The sequence below is a fragment of the Dermacentor variabilis genome, chromosome 1 (genome assembly GCF_050947875.1).
Source record: "Dermacentor variabilis isolate Ectoservices chromosome 1, ASM5094787v1, whole genome shotgun sequence".
In the NCBI taxonomy this organism is placed as follows: Eukaryota; Metazoa; Arthropoda; class Arachnida; order Ixodida; family Ixodidae; genus Dermacentor; species Dermacentor variabilis.
The window spans coordinates 66,191,944-66,210,168 of NC_134568.1; the positions used below are offsets into that span (position 1 = coordinate 66,191,944).

At 42.2% G+C, this 18,225-nt stretch overlaps 1 protein-coding gene across 3 annotated transcripts in view; it reads right to left on the reverse strand.

The window, feature by feature from the left end:
• Dora (zinc finger SWIM domain-containing dorado) overlaps nucleotides 1–18,225 on the reverse strand; it is a 219,791-nt gene that overhangs the window by 148,679 nt on the left and 52,887 nt on the right. For all 3 annotated transcript variants that reach the window (XR_012827326.1, XM_075688469.1, XM_075688478.1), the window contains exons 7-8: nucleotides 9,559–9,875; nucleotides 4,496–4,696 (exon numbers count right to left, since the gene is read on the reverse strand). Coding sequence is in view for 2 of the 3 variants with exons in the window: in XM_075688469.1 (XP_075544584.1) it covers nucleotides 4,496–4,696; nucleotides 9,559–9,875 (518 nt within the window). In the remaining variant the exon portion in view is untranslated. The remainder of the gene's footprint in view (nucleotides 1–4,495; nucleotides 4,697–9,558; nucleotides 9,876–18,225) is intronic.

Below are 18,225 nucleotides of genomic sequence, written 5' to 3' on the forward strand. Positions count from 1 at the left end.
GTTGATTTAGATTTGCAATTACTGTGCAGCCCCCTTATAACGATTTCAAGAAGAACGAAAAATTCTACCATTATAACCGATTATCGTTATATCTGGACTGCCGTAAAAAAAAAAGAAAAAAAAAAAAAAAGCTGCCAAACATGCCTTCGTAGTTTCGAAACCAAATTTGCTGCTTACGATACGGAATTGACATGGTAAAAAGAACACTGTGAAAACTGAAACGTTTATTTATACCAGCGTGTCATGCTAGGTGCGCTGAAGTAGTTGGAAATCTGCACTTGCTTTCACAGATGTTTCAGGCTCACAACCGTGGTGTACATCACGTCCAGTGGCTGCGCAAACACTGGTGGCTCTAATTTAGCATACATTAAATCATTTAGTGACTTTACCGACGACAGTGCACTTTGCGTGAACATTGGGGTGGGTTTCAATGTCAATCTTGTCGCCTCAGTCGCACAATACCACCGTCTGCTGTGAGTATGATTGCCCCGTTGGAGAATCTTCGCAGAATGAGGCAGCGCTACCTGAACTTGGAAACTCCTCGAAGCACCACCTATTTTATCGCCCGTAGTGACGTGCTCCTAGAGTTTGGCAATGTCCGCGGCTGCCACTGTGTTGGTTTCATACACAGGGATTTCGCCTAAGTGCACAAAAAGCCTGCCGTTTCCGTTTATCGGCATGGCCACTGATTCCAGCCTTCATGATCATGGTGCTCACAGTTTTCAGAATCATCGATATCATCAACTGCGTGAGCTCATACTTTGTGTCTTGTAAAATTTGCAGCTTCGTCTCAAGCGACGCAGCTTTGCGCATTGTTGGGGCACCTAATGCGGCTTCTGGGGCGCATTTCCGCACTCGCCGAGGAAGAGAGGGAGATTGTAGAAAGGGAGCGCAAGCGCCGTTCGCTTCTCAGCCTTGCTCTCTCTCTTTTTTTCTTCTTTTCCCTCTGGACGCCCGTTGGCAATGCAGATGCAAAGCAGCTGGCACCATTTTCTGGCATGCTGTGCCAACTTGTGATGCTCTTTGTGGCTTTCGCAATCGGCGCGCTGGCGGGACGTGCTATGCGGTAACGGCGGCAGATACGAACTCGCATAGGCAAACTTTTCGCCCGGTCTCGGTTACGAGGAACTTAGCAAAGGAAATTTCATGATTATTCTGCGTGGAAAACGTTGCCCAAAAGGCAGTATTTCGATCATTATATCCGATATGCATTGAATAACATATCGTTATATATGTTTTTTTTTCTCATAGCCCTAATGCATAAGTTGATACTCTAAAGTCGACTCATCGTTATACAGTTGAACCTCGATATAACCAACCTCAATTTAACGAAATTCTCTAAATAACACACTTTTTATTTTTCCCAATCTCTGCCCCATTGAAAACCATGCATTTTTTTTTCACGATTTAACGAGGTCACTTTATACTGTACTTCCGATTTAACGAAGTCCTCGCGCATCGCACGCACGTACCAGGAGCCTCCTTGACAGGCAGACGAAAACTTTAGCCGGGCATACAGCGATTTGCATGCGCCCTTTAGCGCTCAAATTTTCCCGGCGCGCTTCAATACGTGGAGCAGAACGTGCCGCTGCGCCATCTATCGTGTACATATGAAACCCCCAGCGGACGCGCTCCTGTAGTGCTAGCCGGAGTGTTTCAGAAATTCCGGAACACGTCACGCTATGACGTCACCAGCCTGTTGGAATGGGAAAGCGCCAACCTGAAGTAAGTTTACGAACAGCGGTCGTTGGGCACGTTTTCTCAGTTGGTTACCGTATTTACATGATTGTAAGTCAACCACTTTTTTAAAAGTTAAAAGTCTGAAGTTGGGGGGTTGACTTACAATCGAAACCAAAACATGGCCCCGCCAAAAAAGCGAGAACAACGGTACCTACAATGTAGTTACAATTTTATGTTTGCTCTATGGCCCCACCGGTATCTTTTCGCTATCCTGAGTGTTTGTTCGCTTTTTGGAAGGGTTTTTCAACATTTTTGAGTTTTACAGTGCATGCAACACTCATGGGGGGGGGGGGGGGGGGGGGGTGTCGACAGTTGATGGAAGCGCCGCTGTTCCCATTTGGGGCGGCACCCTCAGAACGGCGGCGCTTGCGGGGAGTATCGGTAGTTCATGGAAGAGCAGGCACCGCTCGCGGGTTTCTTTCTCTGTGGAAAGGCATTGGCATTGGCTTGACGCGTTCCACTTGACTGCTGGCTACGTGCTACTTCTATGCTTCTCCAGTCGTCACGAGTGCTCCAGGCCCACTAATCGTTCGGCACTCGTTCACAGCAGCATTCAAGAGGGCTGCCATCCTTTACGCCAAAGAAACAAATCACAAACGGGTGGTGCGAGAGTGGCGACTGCAGCGAAGCAAAATTTTCACCTGTGAGGGCAAGTGAGAAATTTCCCACGTGCCGAAGTATGGACGCTTTCCGGAGCTGTAGGCTAAGCTTGCGGCGTACGTCCCTAAAATGCGTGATCGGTCCCTGCCAGTGAAGTGCGTCACGGTCATGAAACAAGCCCGGACTTTCGCCTTAATTTTAAGGCCCTGCTCCGTCGTGAGTACAATGACGGTGACGAAAGTATGGCGTACACAACAGATGTCGTTGACTCGTGGCAGCTGCTCTGCGATCAGGGAGGCGCTCCAAGCGACGTGACGTTCGAGGACTTTGTCTTCAGCGATGCTTGCGCTGTGACAACTGAACAGCTGGACGATGACGCAAACCAGAGCGTCACAGCTACAGAAATGCAGGACGATGACTCGGACGAAGAACTCCAGGCAGCATAGCTACACCGCAGCAAGTCATGGATGCGCTGGATCTCTTACGCACGTATGCGGGTGTGCACTCGCAAGAGCAAGCCTTAGCAGCCCTGTCAACCTACGAGCGCCTTATAATCCCGACACTTATTAATAAGCGGCAGATGAAGCTGACGGAGTTCTTCACTTCCACCTGAGTTGCATAGAATTGCTTTGCAGGAAGCTAAATAAAATATTCCAGCATTCATGAATCAACGTCGTCATTGCTTTACTGAGCGCGGTATCATCCAATGGCTGCGAGCGTTAAGCCATAAAGAAAGGTTAAGCGCTCTAATGGTAAGTGGTGGCCTCATGGATCCACCAAGTTAATACTACCAATTTTCTTCAAAAGAATGTTCAAGTTGATAGCTCTGGTATGTGCATAATTTTTTTTTTCTTTGCGCCACGGGCACGTCTTTGAGAGAGGAAAATTTTTTTTTTTAGTGATGACAAATCACGATGATGATGGCACTGATGGCCACATCTAGCGGCAGCTATGAGCACTAGGGGCGGAGCTTGCTGTAGACCTGCTCTTCACCGTACACGTAATGGAGAAAAATGCGTTCGTACCCGCTGGCTATCGGGCATCACGCTCTTGGTTGTGTTACTAGTTCCAGGGTTTATTGGTTATCTTTGTAATTTTGCTATCTACAAGGTGCTATACACCAGGAGTGTTCCAAGAACCTGCATCTTTATTTGGACTGCTCAAACATGCGAACCTCGACTTAACGAAACTCGCGATTTAACGAAATTTTCGGCTGCAAATTGGACTTCGTTATATCGAGGTTCGACTGTAACTGGTATATCGTTATATGTGGTATCATTATAAGTGAATTGCACTGTAGATCCCACAAAACATTCATGTTATTTAGAATAAAAATAGGAACAGCGCAACACAGGATGAGCGAGTAAAGAGCACAGGACAGAGCCTCATCGAACACACTTTGCTAACATTCACATTGTGCAGTGGCATGAAATGCGCTCGCATTCAGAGTTATCTGGCTGTGCACTAATTTGGACAAGCCAAAGAGTGTGAAGAGTGTTGAAGTCTAAAAGAAACACCAAAACACAGCAGCAGTGTATGTATCACCACAATTACCAATCAAAATAAAAGGGTAGGAAGACTGCGGGCATGTTTTGTGTCTTGTTCTTTTTTTGCATTTTGAGTTGTGCACATGGTATCACGGTCCTGACAGCGAAACCAGATATGCCTGAGCCAACCAAGTGGCTTCTTTAGCAGCAAATACTTTGTGCTCATATGCACAATTTTCATGCATTTTCCTTGCTCCACAAAGAAGCAAAAGTAGAAGCTTGCCTCTAGAGATAATGCTTGCTTAACATGACAATCTCAGAAAAGGTTTTCATACAGGTGTTCTATGCTTAGGTGATGTGTCTAAATTGATGTGGCAAAACTTCTAATCGTGCAATCCTTCGTGATTCATTTTCCTAGTCTTCCTGGTCTTGCAACTGTTTCATTTAGCTGCATGGAAATTCCACCAATTTGCTGCAAGAAAGATGCGTGTCACACAACCTGAACAAAAATCACGCCTTACGGATAACGAAAAAAGATCTACACCCAAGCAGCATGCAATGGAGAGCCAGTGTCCTGGGCTACAAAATATAGCCTTGCAATTAACTTTGTTTTCTTTTTTTTGCTAACATGGAGCAGGGCCACTGATTTAGTCAGAGTGACTTCTAACCTGAATAAAGAAGGAGCGCCTATCTTGAGGTGACAGGGCTGGGTTGAGAGCAGCCAGCCTCCAAAGAACAACAATCTCATCACAAAGGCTGCTGCAGGCATGCTGCGACGAGTGGGCATTGCCGTGGCCGACTGCGCGACCTCCGTGGCCGTTTGATCCAGTGTGCAGAGAAACCTTGGTGTTGAACCACCAGCACAGGATCTGCACAGTGCAGTGCATGAATACACAATAAAAAAAAATAAAAGCATAGATTTTGCTGGTATTTTGTAGAAAAGCCAGATCACACAAGTGAGACACATCACAATTATTTCTAGTGCCCTGCTTTCTGGAAAGTAGGGCAGTGACTAGCGCAACAGCATGCCCTCCTTGAAGGGACCTTGAACCAATTGTGGAGACTCTGTACGAATGCAATTACTCAGTAAGGGAGGCCCTCGCGAACATTAAGGACAGACTTCAGATGCTTTATGAGAACCTGGTAATTAAAAAATGGACTAAAGATTTCACAACCCTTCAATCAACCAACATCTCTCTGCCCATTCTCCTGTGCATCCCTTCATCTTATGCCCATGACGTTACTCATGTGAGCAATCTCATTGTATCACCATGTGGTGTCATCTGAAAAGGCTTCAATGTATGGCAGTGTGCACTCAACAGATTCCTTCAAAGGAATGGCTCTGAGCAGCAAGAGTTAGTGCAGAGCAAACACTTGCTAGCGAAGTACAGAACTGCATTCTTAAGCCATTGTAAGAAAAGCAGTGGCAAAATATGCATTGGAATGAATGGCATACAGTAAGAGATGGGAAATGCAGTTAAAACCTACAAGGTGTAGGCAACACACGTTAGGAAATGTGCTTAGCCATAGACGTGTGCAATACGAGTTGATTGGGAAAACTGCCATTTGACAGGAAGCGTGTGAGAAAGTCTTGCGAGAAAACTTTGTTTCAGAGATACGGTTTCTGCCTAAATTAATGCAGTCTCAATAGGACCAACAGAATTGATTGGATTACCCATTGTGTTGAACAGCAGAATAAGAAAGCTGAAACACCACTGCTTCATTTGGCAGTATTAACATGTCCCCAAATTTAACATGCACCTAATATTATTTTTTTAAAAATATAGCATGCATCCAGTTCCAGGTATTAGAAATAAAATGAAACTTGCACAGTTTACCTTCACAGAATGGGAATTTACTTAAATTATGTCCATCGTCACCAATTCAAGACAGATCTTTATTTGTGCCTATGTACCATAACACGTCATCCTCCTTGTGGCCCAATACTTTTGATACTTCACATTTCTCGAACTACTCCCCTACAATCACAAACCGGATGGAGCCTAGACTGATTATTTTGCCAGCTCTTCCAGTAACGTACGCAAGTTTTCAGAACAAAAAAATGTGACGCGAACCTGTTGCCAGGTGGTTTAGCATATAAAACAACTTGTATTTTGAATGAGCTTTTGCAATTAAAGCCTGAAAATGGCACATCATTATCGCTGCCATCCTACATGAAAAATTTTCAGCTGCCATCTTGTGATGATGCTGGCTTTGGTGGTAGGTTGTTGCGAATGCCGACAATACAGTTTTGGTTTCATATGTGATTTCAATAAGCACGGCATTTTCGGACCAATTTTCATGAAAAAAATGAAAAAAAAAAATGTGCATGCTGTAACCATACTATAATCATTCATTCTGAGCTGCCAATTTTACTTCAAAACCTACTGAAGGCAGTCTGGAAATCTGCATTTCTCGCAGGAGATAACATGTCTTCAACATGTTAACTGCATCTCCAAAACAGATGCTGTCAACATTGGGGTCACAACATGGGTCACCATTGAGGTTAGGCGCGTGCGTGCTGACCAGTGAAGTTCAAGTATCCAGTCAAGTTTAATTATCCAGCGGTCAACTTCGCATTTGAAATAGCGCTACTTTTGGCCCATAGAAAATGTATGCAAACTGGCTGGGATTATTAGCCAGGATCGAATTAACCAAAAGATTAAACTCAGCCAAATTAATGGAAGTGTACTATATTAGATACAACAAAAATTGTTTAGCTCTCTCTTTAAAGGGACACTAAAGGTTACCAGAAAGTCAAGTTAAAGTGGTAGAGCAATGTTCTAGAACGTCTAAGGCGTCAATCTAATCGCGAACAGAGCTTTAGTAACCGATAAATTGAGGTAAATGCATGACACGATTTGAGACCCCCCAGCGACATTCCGGTACTAGCCCGATGACGAAAGCACTACTCATAATTTGTGTTATAATACTCAACTACTCGTATTAAAAATATCATTTCATTCGATTATAAGACGGAAGAAAATGCTACTTGTCTACGGCTATTCGATTCTAAGAAAAAATAACATTTTGACGTTACCCTTCAGTAGTATGGGTGGTCGCAAGGTTTCGTTTTCGCTCGACTCTGCGCCGCGCACGCTTTGGAGTTTCAGTAGTTTCGTTATCGCGTCGTCCAGTGCGGGTTCTGCTGGATCGCGAAACTTTCATTTCGAACAAGCAGTGAGAATGCCACGTCCTTGTGATGTCGTGGGAAGCCCTCGTTGCTTTCCCGCTCCGGAGAGCCGGTGTCGAGGTCACCGTCGTAGTACACAACGACGCCGGCAGCGCGAGCCCTCAGCAGCAGGTCACGCTCGTCAGTGCTCAAATCGCTGAAGTTGAGCCCAGCATCGCGAGCCAATATGTCGTTGTCAGGGTCCATTGTGACGAGCATCGAAGTTTGCGTCATAGAATAAAGTACCAGCTTATGGTCGCACGTTTCTTCTTCCGCTAGCCACCATACTCCCGCTTTTGCTCTGCTGTCGGCTCTGTCTTGGCTCTGTTTCTGGCCGCGCGTTTGCGTTTTGCGCAGAAAAGCTGTAGCGCCGTCTGCGGACGCCGTTCTACTCACTGATGCCGCAACGTCACTATGAGACCATGATGTCAGTACTCCTCGATCGGAGGGCGGGCAATTTGAACTGCGCTAGAGGTACGCGGATGCTTCAGAACACATTTTCTCTTAAAATAAGTCTCTCCTTGGCACGAAACAAGCGTTTCGAGGTTTCTGGGATGGTATTTCAACAGTCCACGTTCACTTAATAGTAACCTTTAATGTCCCTTTAAGCAGAATAATATATTTAGGCACTGACAAAGTAGGTTTTCTCGATGGCTATTCAGCTCAAATCGACACTGCAGCAAGTCCAGCTAAATTGTTACTGAGAATGGAGCTTTCATAAGCAATAAAATGTAGATGAGTACAGCTACCATCATGGTGAAAATAGGAAACCACATTTAAATTATCACGTCTGTAACTGTGAAATAACTTCCATTAATTCGACTCCGGTTATTTCGATCTTCAGACTAATTCGATTGTGACCATATGCCCCTGCCAGCATCCATGCATTTCTTTTGTTATTTCAAACTTTTGTTATTTCAATCATGAAATTTGCCTTTGCAGGATAATTCGAACTTGACCAGCAGGCATGCATGCGCCTGATTTCTGTGGTGAGCCTAATAGTGATCCTTTTAGTGGCATATCTGTTTCGGCAAAGTTTAGGTAACAGTGAATGTGTTGAGCTCGTGTGATCTCCCGTCGAAAAAGCCATTTTCGACCTGCCCCAAGAAGATTTTCAAGCAACAACCGCGGCTCAAAATGTCTGATCTCGCATTGATTATGCCGCTTTAGACCTGCCCTAGTAAGATTTTCAAGCAATGACCGTTGCTCACAATGTCTGATTACAGTATCTACCCAATATTAATGCGTGCATTTGTTGTCTTTTATTCAAGAAGATTAGGCCAAGAACTGCCTGCGTGATGCAAACGGATATAAAACCAAAACCGCCTTCATGGTGTTTGTATGTTTAACACATAACATGGATGTATTGCAGAGAAGTGCACTTGTTTTAAACCGGCATCTATTGTGCAATACATTTTTCTTATTAAGAAATGTGGTGTGCATTGGATTTCTATTTTATTTAGGAGCTTTAATGTAATTTCCACATGTGTCCAAAGTGCTCTACTTTGGACATACAGAAAGTGGGCGCCCGTTTGACTCGGGGGTGTGCTAGATAGGACAAATATTGGCAAATAAATCAGTGGGCTGTTCTGTATCTTTTCTTACCCTGCGTTGTATAATTCGACCCACCAGATAATTGATCAATTTCGTCGATCTCATCAGGGTCTAATTAACATAATTCGACTGTATTCGGCCTTCTTGATATGGCATAGTTATGTCCGCCCTCTTCATTCTTTTCAAGAGGCTGGCTAGGCCAGCAGGTTATGAACACGTAGCGTCTTTTTTTATTTTTTGTTCTTATTTTTTTCTTTTTGTTTGTTTGACGATCCCCATCACTGACCCAACCCCTGCTTAGGCCACTGGGCCATCCTTTTCATTTAAGTTCATTCTTTCTCTCAAGCACTTTAAATCTCTTACTATGGAACAAGACATCCAATGATATAGTTAAAATATTAATGGTGTATTAAAATTTTAGAAATAAGTGTATGGCAAATCACAATGCATTGCATTTTCCTGCCTGAGAACTTACCGATGCTACCTGTTTGCCCAAATTTGTCAATGCTATTTGTGGGAACAAGATACCCTCTCATTAGCCCTCTAATTCTAACAGCCAGCATAGCATGACCACTGGCAACACTGATACCAAGCAAGATTCCTGTGCTGTGATGAGGTTTATGTTGATGAGGTTTACATTGATAAGCTTTAAAAAAAAAATTCTTATGATAAGCAAGTGCAGTAATCAGTTTACAATCACATGCATTGCTTTAGTTTGCGACTGCACTGTCAGCTATATTTTGCCTTTTTCTGCAAAACTGTAGTGACTAAACTGGTGTCACTGACTCAGTTGTGGTAGCAGACAATGGAGGATGGCACGCGTTTATGCATCCTCGATAAACATGAGCTGTAACAGAAAACTCTAGCCTTTTCAGCTGCGATTTTCTTCACATCGTAAATAAACCATCTCCTGCACTTTATACAAAAGAAATGCTCTGCCCATCCACTTCTACCACCAGCAGCTGTGCACTAAGGTTCCGATCTGAGCTCTATCATGGCACGCACCTGTTCGCAGGCCAAAACTTCTTCCGTCAAGATTTGCAGAAGAGGAATGGCATTGCGGTCCGAGCGGCGAAACATTTCACGTACGATAGACAGTAGGTTCCACATGCCCTCAGGCTCCCTGCCCCGAAGTGGGCGGAGCAGGCTGCACCACTCAGTGGCTGCAGGTGGTGCCGTTGAGGACAAATAGTTGACATCACTAAACACCATTGGTGATGGGACGCAAAGCTTAATCAAGATCTTCCGAATGTTTTCGTGCAGGGTTCCCTCATCAAGGCACCATGTCGTCTGTTCATATGCAGATGCTCCAGCAGTTGGATCTGTGGCAGTTAAAAAAATTCAGACAGGTATTTAACACAAGTGCAACTTACTGGTCAAGAAATGTTCTTTAAAGCGATAGCAAGTATTTCTGACTGTCAAGGGTTACGAAATAGTGATTCACAATGAAATAATTAAACTTTCCAGGGGAAAAAATAATATATATATATATATATATATATATATATATATATATATATATATATATATATATATATATATATTTTTTTTTTCCCGATTTTTGCCTTGAAGACTCATGCTTGCGCATTATACACAAGCACACACACACACACACACACACACACACACACACACACAAAAACAACAATATTTTCAGTACAAGACAGTGAAACGCTCCTCAAGTGCCATTTTGGTGGCTCAATAAAATGCAAATGTGGTCAAGCTCAGGCATGTTACATTCCTCGCATGGTGAGTGGCACTGCAACTCGGAAGTATGGAGAAACTCGTAGACTGCTTACTTGTACTTCATAGTCTAAAAAAACCTCTGAAAACAGAGCCGCATATCTATGTCGTCACAATGTCCATCCCGCAACGCATTCAGGTTTACGTTTTCTTTCTGTATCCACAGTCAATGTTTGAACAATGGATGAGCTAACTAAACCAAACATTTTCAAGATAGCACAAGAGGGCTAAGCTCTTCAAACACAGTAGTTAAAGAGCAAAATAATCTATCTCATTAACAATCCCAGCAAAATTAACAAAAAAAGATAGACACGCTCATCTGCTGTTTAAGTTCTAATTTTTCTTAAAATTGATGGCAGACATAGATCATGGTGATCTCAGCAGTGAAACTCCATACTCTTGGCCAGTGCACAAATGGCCAACAAAAGTATGGCAGACGATTTCATAAACAGCAGGAAAAATACGATGTTCTAAATCAGGTAATAATTCACCAGAAATATTTGTATAACAGCACATTCCCTTTAGCTGAATTTGCTTCTATTTTGAGCACCTTCAGAGGACACTAGTGAGCACCTGTGCTTCTAAGCTTAACAATGCTCAAAAAGCAGCCAAGCTGAATGGGTGGCAATTACAGTGAAACACCACTTGTGCAAGGTTAACAGATCTGCTGCCAAGATGCCACTGTAACCTGGTGAACCAGATTTCAGTGCAACAAAACTCAGTGCAAAGAACTTCGTTAGTACAAATATTTTTGTTCCCCCTTAACACTAGCCAGTGTCTCCCTGGTCTTTATGGATTCCAAACATTTAGTTTCAGAACTGCTTGTTCTTAATGAACTACAACAAATTTTAGCTTTCATGCTGGCAGCCACATTACCGTTGAAACTGCAGTGGGTACTTACCCTGCTTTCTAGCTCCAGACACAATCACAGTCAAAGTGAAACTGTTTAAATTTGTACCATAGCCATCATATAAGCCATAAAGTGATCACTTGCAGCGATAATTAATCGCTTCTTGGTAAACCATCATCCCTAAGGATGCGTGTACAGAGTACTCCAACTTTCACCCAACGAACTCTTGAACTCAATTCTTGGGTTTTACATGCCACAACCATGATTTGATTATGAGGCACGCCATAGTGGAGGACTTTGAATTAATTTTGACCACCAGGGGATCTTCAACGTGAGCACTCAACGAAGTGTCTATGCATTTCTAAGTAAAGTCAAATTATTTTCTGTACATTTTCCTTAATGCCCTTCTACTTATTTTTGTCATAGCAACCTCCCCTATGCACACTTTCCATGAACATACGACTTGCATTAGGTCCCCCGATTACATCCAAGCAAACGCACCAAATGCTTGAAGGCAGAGTACAATAAAATTTTATGGCAGCTGAATTCGTTATAAATATGTAGTATGGACTATCAAAGCAGTCTTGGCTAAGCTGCCAGGCTGGTAATTCAAATTTTTCCAAAATTTGAATTACCAAAATTAATAGTATTTAAATAGCATGCTATGTGGGCACATGGTGGTTAGGGGAGATAATACATTGGGTGCAAGCAGTAAAACTGGCAGTGCTGGCCCTGCTGTCATATTTGTATTGAAAGTTCGATAATGCGACACTGCCTCGCCTTGGTAGCAGCCCCCCCCCCTCCCCCCCGTCTTCCAGTCATCTTTTAGCGAAGTTTAAAAGGCACGATTTTTGTATTTTTTAACCAGATACTTTGCCCCTTGTTGTCAACAATTGCAGACTATCATTTTAGCAGCAAGAAGGTTGCTTTGGGTCTTTCGGAACACTACATTCTAAAGTACTGAAAGGCTCGTCTGAGCTGCCGGAATATAAGTCGGTTCAGAGATGGACAGTTGTTTTCGTCTGGGTTTCTGTATTTAGCGTGAAAAGGCACTGTACTACGCCAATTATAACTGGCACAAGCTTTTTATTTGCCATCCTGAATGTGTTATGCTTCAGATATGTATTCACAGAGGTCTATATTCACTTTTAGTGAAAGATCTGCATTTATGGTACACGGGCGGTGAATGGTGGTGTTTGCCACTGTGTAAGGGAGGGGGGGGGGGGGTAACAAACCAGTTTTTGGCAAGCCTTATTTTATTCAATCAAATGAGAAATGCTTACGATTGTGCGGTACCAACACAGAAGCATTAGTAGAAATATGAGCCATCACAGTTTCTTGGTACTTTATTTCCATTTTTGATGTTCACTGAACTAAAAGCAGAAAATTACAATAACAGGGTGTCTACCAAGCTGACATTTCCAAATTCCCCGAGTTTTCCAGGCTTTTACCGAGTGCCTTTGCAAAATTCTCTGAGTGATGCAGAACTGTGTTTTATGTCAAGACGGGCTGAAATGATATCGCCCGACGCTGTCACTCTCTAGCAAGCATATGAAAAAAAAAAAAAAAAATCCGACTTAATCCAATTTCAATACAAATAGTAGTGTTTATGTTATTCAAAAAAAAAAAAAGGAATAGAAGGGAGGGGTTAGTAAAATGCACAACAAATAAAATGTCTTCGAAAAAATTATCTAGTCATACATTCTCAAATACAAATAAAAAGGGGATGCATACAGAAGCAAATATTTTCGAATATGAGCTATTTCTATCAACTGATAGCAAGCTCAGTGGTACCAAACCCGAAATTTTTCACAATTGAGATTCTCTCTCAACAGCTCGTAAGTCAAGCTCAACTGTCCTGACATACTCTCAGCCCACGCACGACGCCTCAGTGTTGTTTCACTGCTTTAAACAGTTTACTTTGGTTTGGGTGAGGGACACCTGCATCTCGGCGTCAGCCAACACTGTTTTTTGAGGTCAGGCTCCTTCAAAGAAGCAGTCGCATACTTCATTCCCCGTTCATTTCTCAACGCGCTGGTCCTTTCTGTTCTTGTCCTCCTTTCGCCGCGTGTTTACCCCATGGACCATTTGAAGCATACTCTTGGTCAGTTTTTAGTAAATGTCCAATTTTCGGACCCCCTAGGGGCCGCTAAATCTTGCGAAAAATCAGGCAGTCCGAAAAAATAAATGCATGTCTTCTACTGCCTTTAAGGGCTCAAATCGACACGGGCATGTCTGAAAAAGATCTGAATGCCTGCCAGTATACTTATTAGGCATATCGGTGCTCCTACTGTGACAGGAGAGGGCGAGTGCAGGCGTGTAATATTAAGCAATACATACTGTGTCCCGCCCCTTCATACACTGGTTAAGCTTCACCGCAATACTTCGCAAATGCTTCACCGCATTACTCTACTGCACTGAGGAAAAATGAACTTTTGGGAACAAGCATCATGCAATGTGCCGTGCTTTCCGAGCTTCGAAGCCAAAATTATTGCTGATAATGGAGAAATGAAGAACCACGGCATCAAACGACAAGAAGCTTAATAGCGAACGTCGAAGCAGCTAGGCCTAGCGTTGCCGCAGTGGCAGCTACGACTGCCAGCGGATCTGTGTACGAGAGCGCCGGTTCAAGGCAGCAAGGTAATCAAAATGGCAGCAGTGGTGGCTTTGGTTAATGCCGTTTCGGACCTGCGGTCACGGCGAAACGTCCAGAAAATCAGACGGCACAGAGTTCTTGCGTCCGAAATTTCAGACATCTGATATATTGACTCTATGGACTACATGGTGGTGCCGCGAAGCCGTCCAAATTATCGAGAATCCGGAAAGTCAGTCGTTGACTGCACACTAGCAACTCCTCCAGCCGACAACAGGGCGTCAAATACGATTAGTTAAGATTGCTGTGTGTTGCTCCAGCCAACATAACCGCGACTTTCGGCCCTTTCAATAAAATTACACCTAATTTTCCGTGATAGAGGCACAAATTCCCCGAGTTTCCCTGAGTTTTTCCAGACTACTCAATATCCCCGAGATTCCAGGTTTTCCCGGTTGGTAGACACCCTGAATAAGTCTTCTTCGTGTCAATAATGCCAAGAAACATCAAAAATGCAGAATTTCCCCAATCCTGTCAGCTGCCTATCCATAAAAAATGAATCACACACTCAAACAGGAAAATACTATGACATGACTGGACCAACAGGGCGATGCAGGCATACTGGTGTGGTCAGTGAAAAAGTGTACTAGCAAAAGGCTCTTGAACAAAGTTGGAAGGATACTCTTTCGTGTTCAAGCCAGCTAGATGCTGAATACTAAACAAGCTGCGATACTATGCGCAGTAGTTGTTACACATGACAAACGCATATGAGAGTCCTTCTCATAAGGTAGAAACTGAGGCTAGTTTTAATGAATGCATACTTGAAATCAGCATGGAAAAGAACGGCAACACAAAAATAAAAACACAGGACAAGAGCTGCGTTGGTACCACTGCACTCTCTCGTCATTTTCGTGTTGCTGTTGTTTTCCCCACTGAATTCAAGTATGCATACTTTTCTTTATCCAAATGCATCGCTGTTCAGGGCCAATCCAGCAATTTTGTGCATAAATATGCTTGCTTTAAAAGTGAGTAGGGTCTTTTTCGCAGAATATACTGCATCTGCACGATTCTACTGCACCACTGATTGTAACGTGGTTATGTTACTGGCCAAATATACATATAAATAAGATAACTTGGCGCCGATTCTACTGTACACATCAAGTAATGAAACCAGAGTCGCTGTGTAGCATGTAGAAACAATTTTATGGAACATGCGAAGGCACACAGACATGCACACAGCTGAATCTTGACGGCTAGTCGCTATCATAGTCTGACGACACCTCCTTTACACTGTCTACTGACCGCACAAAGTAATCTTCAGTTCCATTTATTGCATTAGAAATGCCGCATTTCTTGAAGGTTCGCACCACCACTGTCTGCGGGAGGGCATTCCACACGCCATGACCTACCTTGCAATGAGTGTCGCTTCGCTCAGATGACCTGTTTGATGGCAGTGTGGCTAGCTACCTTGCATAGAGCATTCTTTAGCAAGAATTGGTTTCATTTTTCATTTTGACAGAATTAGTTACAATTGTAATGCGCATGTGAATTTGAATGCACCTTTTATTAAAAATAAAGTGTGTGTTAGAATCATGCAAATACAGTAGTTGCAATGCAGGCAGTAAACACGGCAAAGTTGGATAAAATGGGCACTTAAAACGCTGGATGTTCTCATACAGCATACAAAACAGTCAAATCAAAACAAAACACTTTTCTTGCGCAAAAATAAACACCATAACCAGCCAACATTGTGTGCCCATATGATGCAAAGGCCATATTTTAAAGATAGTAATAGTAATACTTGTATCAGTAGTGCTTCAATGAACTTTTATACATAGGTACCGCATAGTAGTATACAAGAAAGAGGTTTCAGAGTACAATACTTAGGTGGGATTTTTTTATTTATTAAAAAATATTAAATTTATTAAAACATGGGTCTTGAGTTGATCCAACCTTCATTTATTTCACCACATTTGTAGATAACCGACTATGCATAAGTGGCAATGGATACTGGGATAAAAGCTGGACTATAGCAGCTTGACTAACCCCAATACCCATTAATAGTGTATAAACAGTTGCAGTAACAATAGGGTTTATGTGGCCTAATAAATAATAATTAAGCAACATGAAAAAAAAGTGATGCATAACAACTTTATGTATGTATGTATGTATGTATGTATGTATGTACGTACGTACGTACGAGAATAAATGAAATCAAGGGACCCGATTTTTATTAGTCATATCACAGTAGCCAACAAACACAGACACCAAGGACACCATGCAAGAAATTCTTATTAATTGAATTAAACACATGATAAATTAATGGAAATTATAGTGGATGAAATAATAACTGGCCGTAGGCAGGACACGAAAACATGTCTTGGCATTACACGTGTGATGCTCTTACCAATTGAGCTAACACTTTCATGACATAACTTAATTCTTTTATGAATGTACTTTTACAATATCTCAAAGGTGCATTATTTTACTACTTGCAATCCTGGTGTTCTATGTCTATAATCTTCCAAGGATCAAGAGCTTACATCTGTTATAAACACTTTGAAATGCCTTCCATGCAACTCTGACTGGCAACTATCCTTGCTATGCTGTGGCGAGATTACAACTACCTAAAACCTGATGTATTCTTTTATTATGGAATGCTCATAATGATAAATATATTTTGAAGAAACAAACTGTTCTACTTTCAAACATACCCAACTCTTAAAATTACCAATGACTGACTACAATGCGCAATATGCACAGTTTCAATGGTGGAGAAAACAAAATGTAAAATATCAAACGATAGTTTCCCAAGGAAGTTGCCCAATATAACTTGAGATGACAGTGTGCAGTAAACCACCATTGCCAGGCTACACATGTGCCTTAAATGTGCAATTGCACTTCTTTTTCCAACAAAAACAATCATCTCTGGTATGTCCTGGGTAAATGATAGAAAGTTCCTTGTGGACAAGTGATGCTGTATTCTCTTCCACTTTTCCCCACACCAGTTTTTGTGTGTGGTTCTATGCCTATTATTCTCCAGCAGGCACTTCAGCTCAGAGGAACCTGTGTGCCTTTCCTCCTCCTCCCCAAGGATTATTTATTCAGTCTTAACTAGAGCACTTTATTGCAAACAACACTAATGAGCTAGGAAATGGGCTGAATGTGCTCATCTGTTTGCATGGATTATGAGTGATTTTTATAATTATAAAGCATAATATTGCACAGCAGTTATGGTTCCATTTAAAATAAAGAGGTTAGGCTTCCAGAAGAGGCAATACTACTTGTTCTGCGACTATCCAAGCCTCCTGAATTTTCTTGGACATTTTCTTTTGCAAGAGAGATATATGAAGCTGAGCAACAATGTTTTGCAAGACCAGACATATGAAGCTAGGAGACTGAATTTAGGTTTGATAGAAACATTAAGATGGTGCAGCTGATCAAATCGAAGTGCCTAAGAAAACAACAGGCAGAAGATGGTGTAATGTGCATCACTGCTTATGCTTGTAGAACAGTACAGACCTTCTACATTGTGCTCTTCTCAAGATCAGGAGTGTGCAAGCTTTTTGAGGAGTAAGGGGCTGATACCTGCTGTTTGCAGCAACCAAGTTACGGAAATCAGAGTCACTGGAGTCCTCCAACCAATGAGTACCCTCACAGACTTTCTGAAATGGCACCTGGATGCCAAAGACTGACAAAATAGGGAACAGAGCCTGCTAAAGCCTTGCATAGAGTTGTGGGAACAAATGCATAATTTGACATGAATTATTTTTATTGCTTAAGAGCTGCATTCGGTTCTAGTTTATCTGCCTTTATAGTATGCTACCACTGCTCTCAAGTTACTAACACTTAGAGTTTATACACAGCTAACATTTGATGTGTGTTCAGGAGCCCCCACAGAGTCTACATACTTACAATTAAATTAACTACCCATAGCTACACAAAAACTGACGTCTTTAAAGATCACTTCAAGGAATTAATGAGACATTACAAAAGGTTACATATGAAACAAGTGCCTGCGTCTGGACTCGCTCAAGCCATGACCCACAAGTTAGAGCAGCATATGCATTTGTGGTTTGCAGGTGAAGCACCATACTCTATTTCTAAGACATATACAAGCTGCAGTTTACAGTACCTACATCTTAACTAGTCATGGATTTCTATGAGCACATCTGAACTTCATTCAACTTGTTTGTGATCAGTTTACAAATCATACCTATCAGACACTATCAAACACTAACAGTGAATAATTAAGTTTTAGTAGAAACACATGATAATATTGTGTCAAATAAAAAAAAAATCAAAATTTCCTTAATTTTTTTGAACACAGAGTCATTGCAAACAGCGCTTGTTATTATATCAGCAGTTCATTTGTTTTCCTCATAATTGTCAGTACTAAGTTAAAGCTCTGAATATGACTCAATTAAGCATTGCATGTCAAATCTTTTGAAGTGAAGAAACATCCAAAACCACCATGATTTTGGCATTG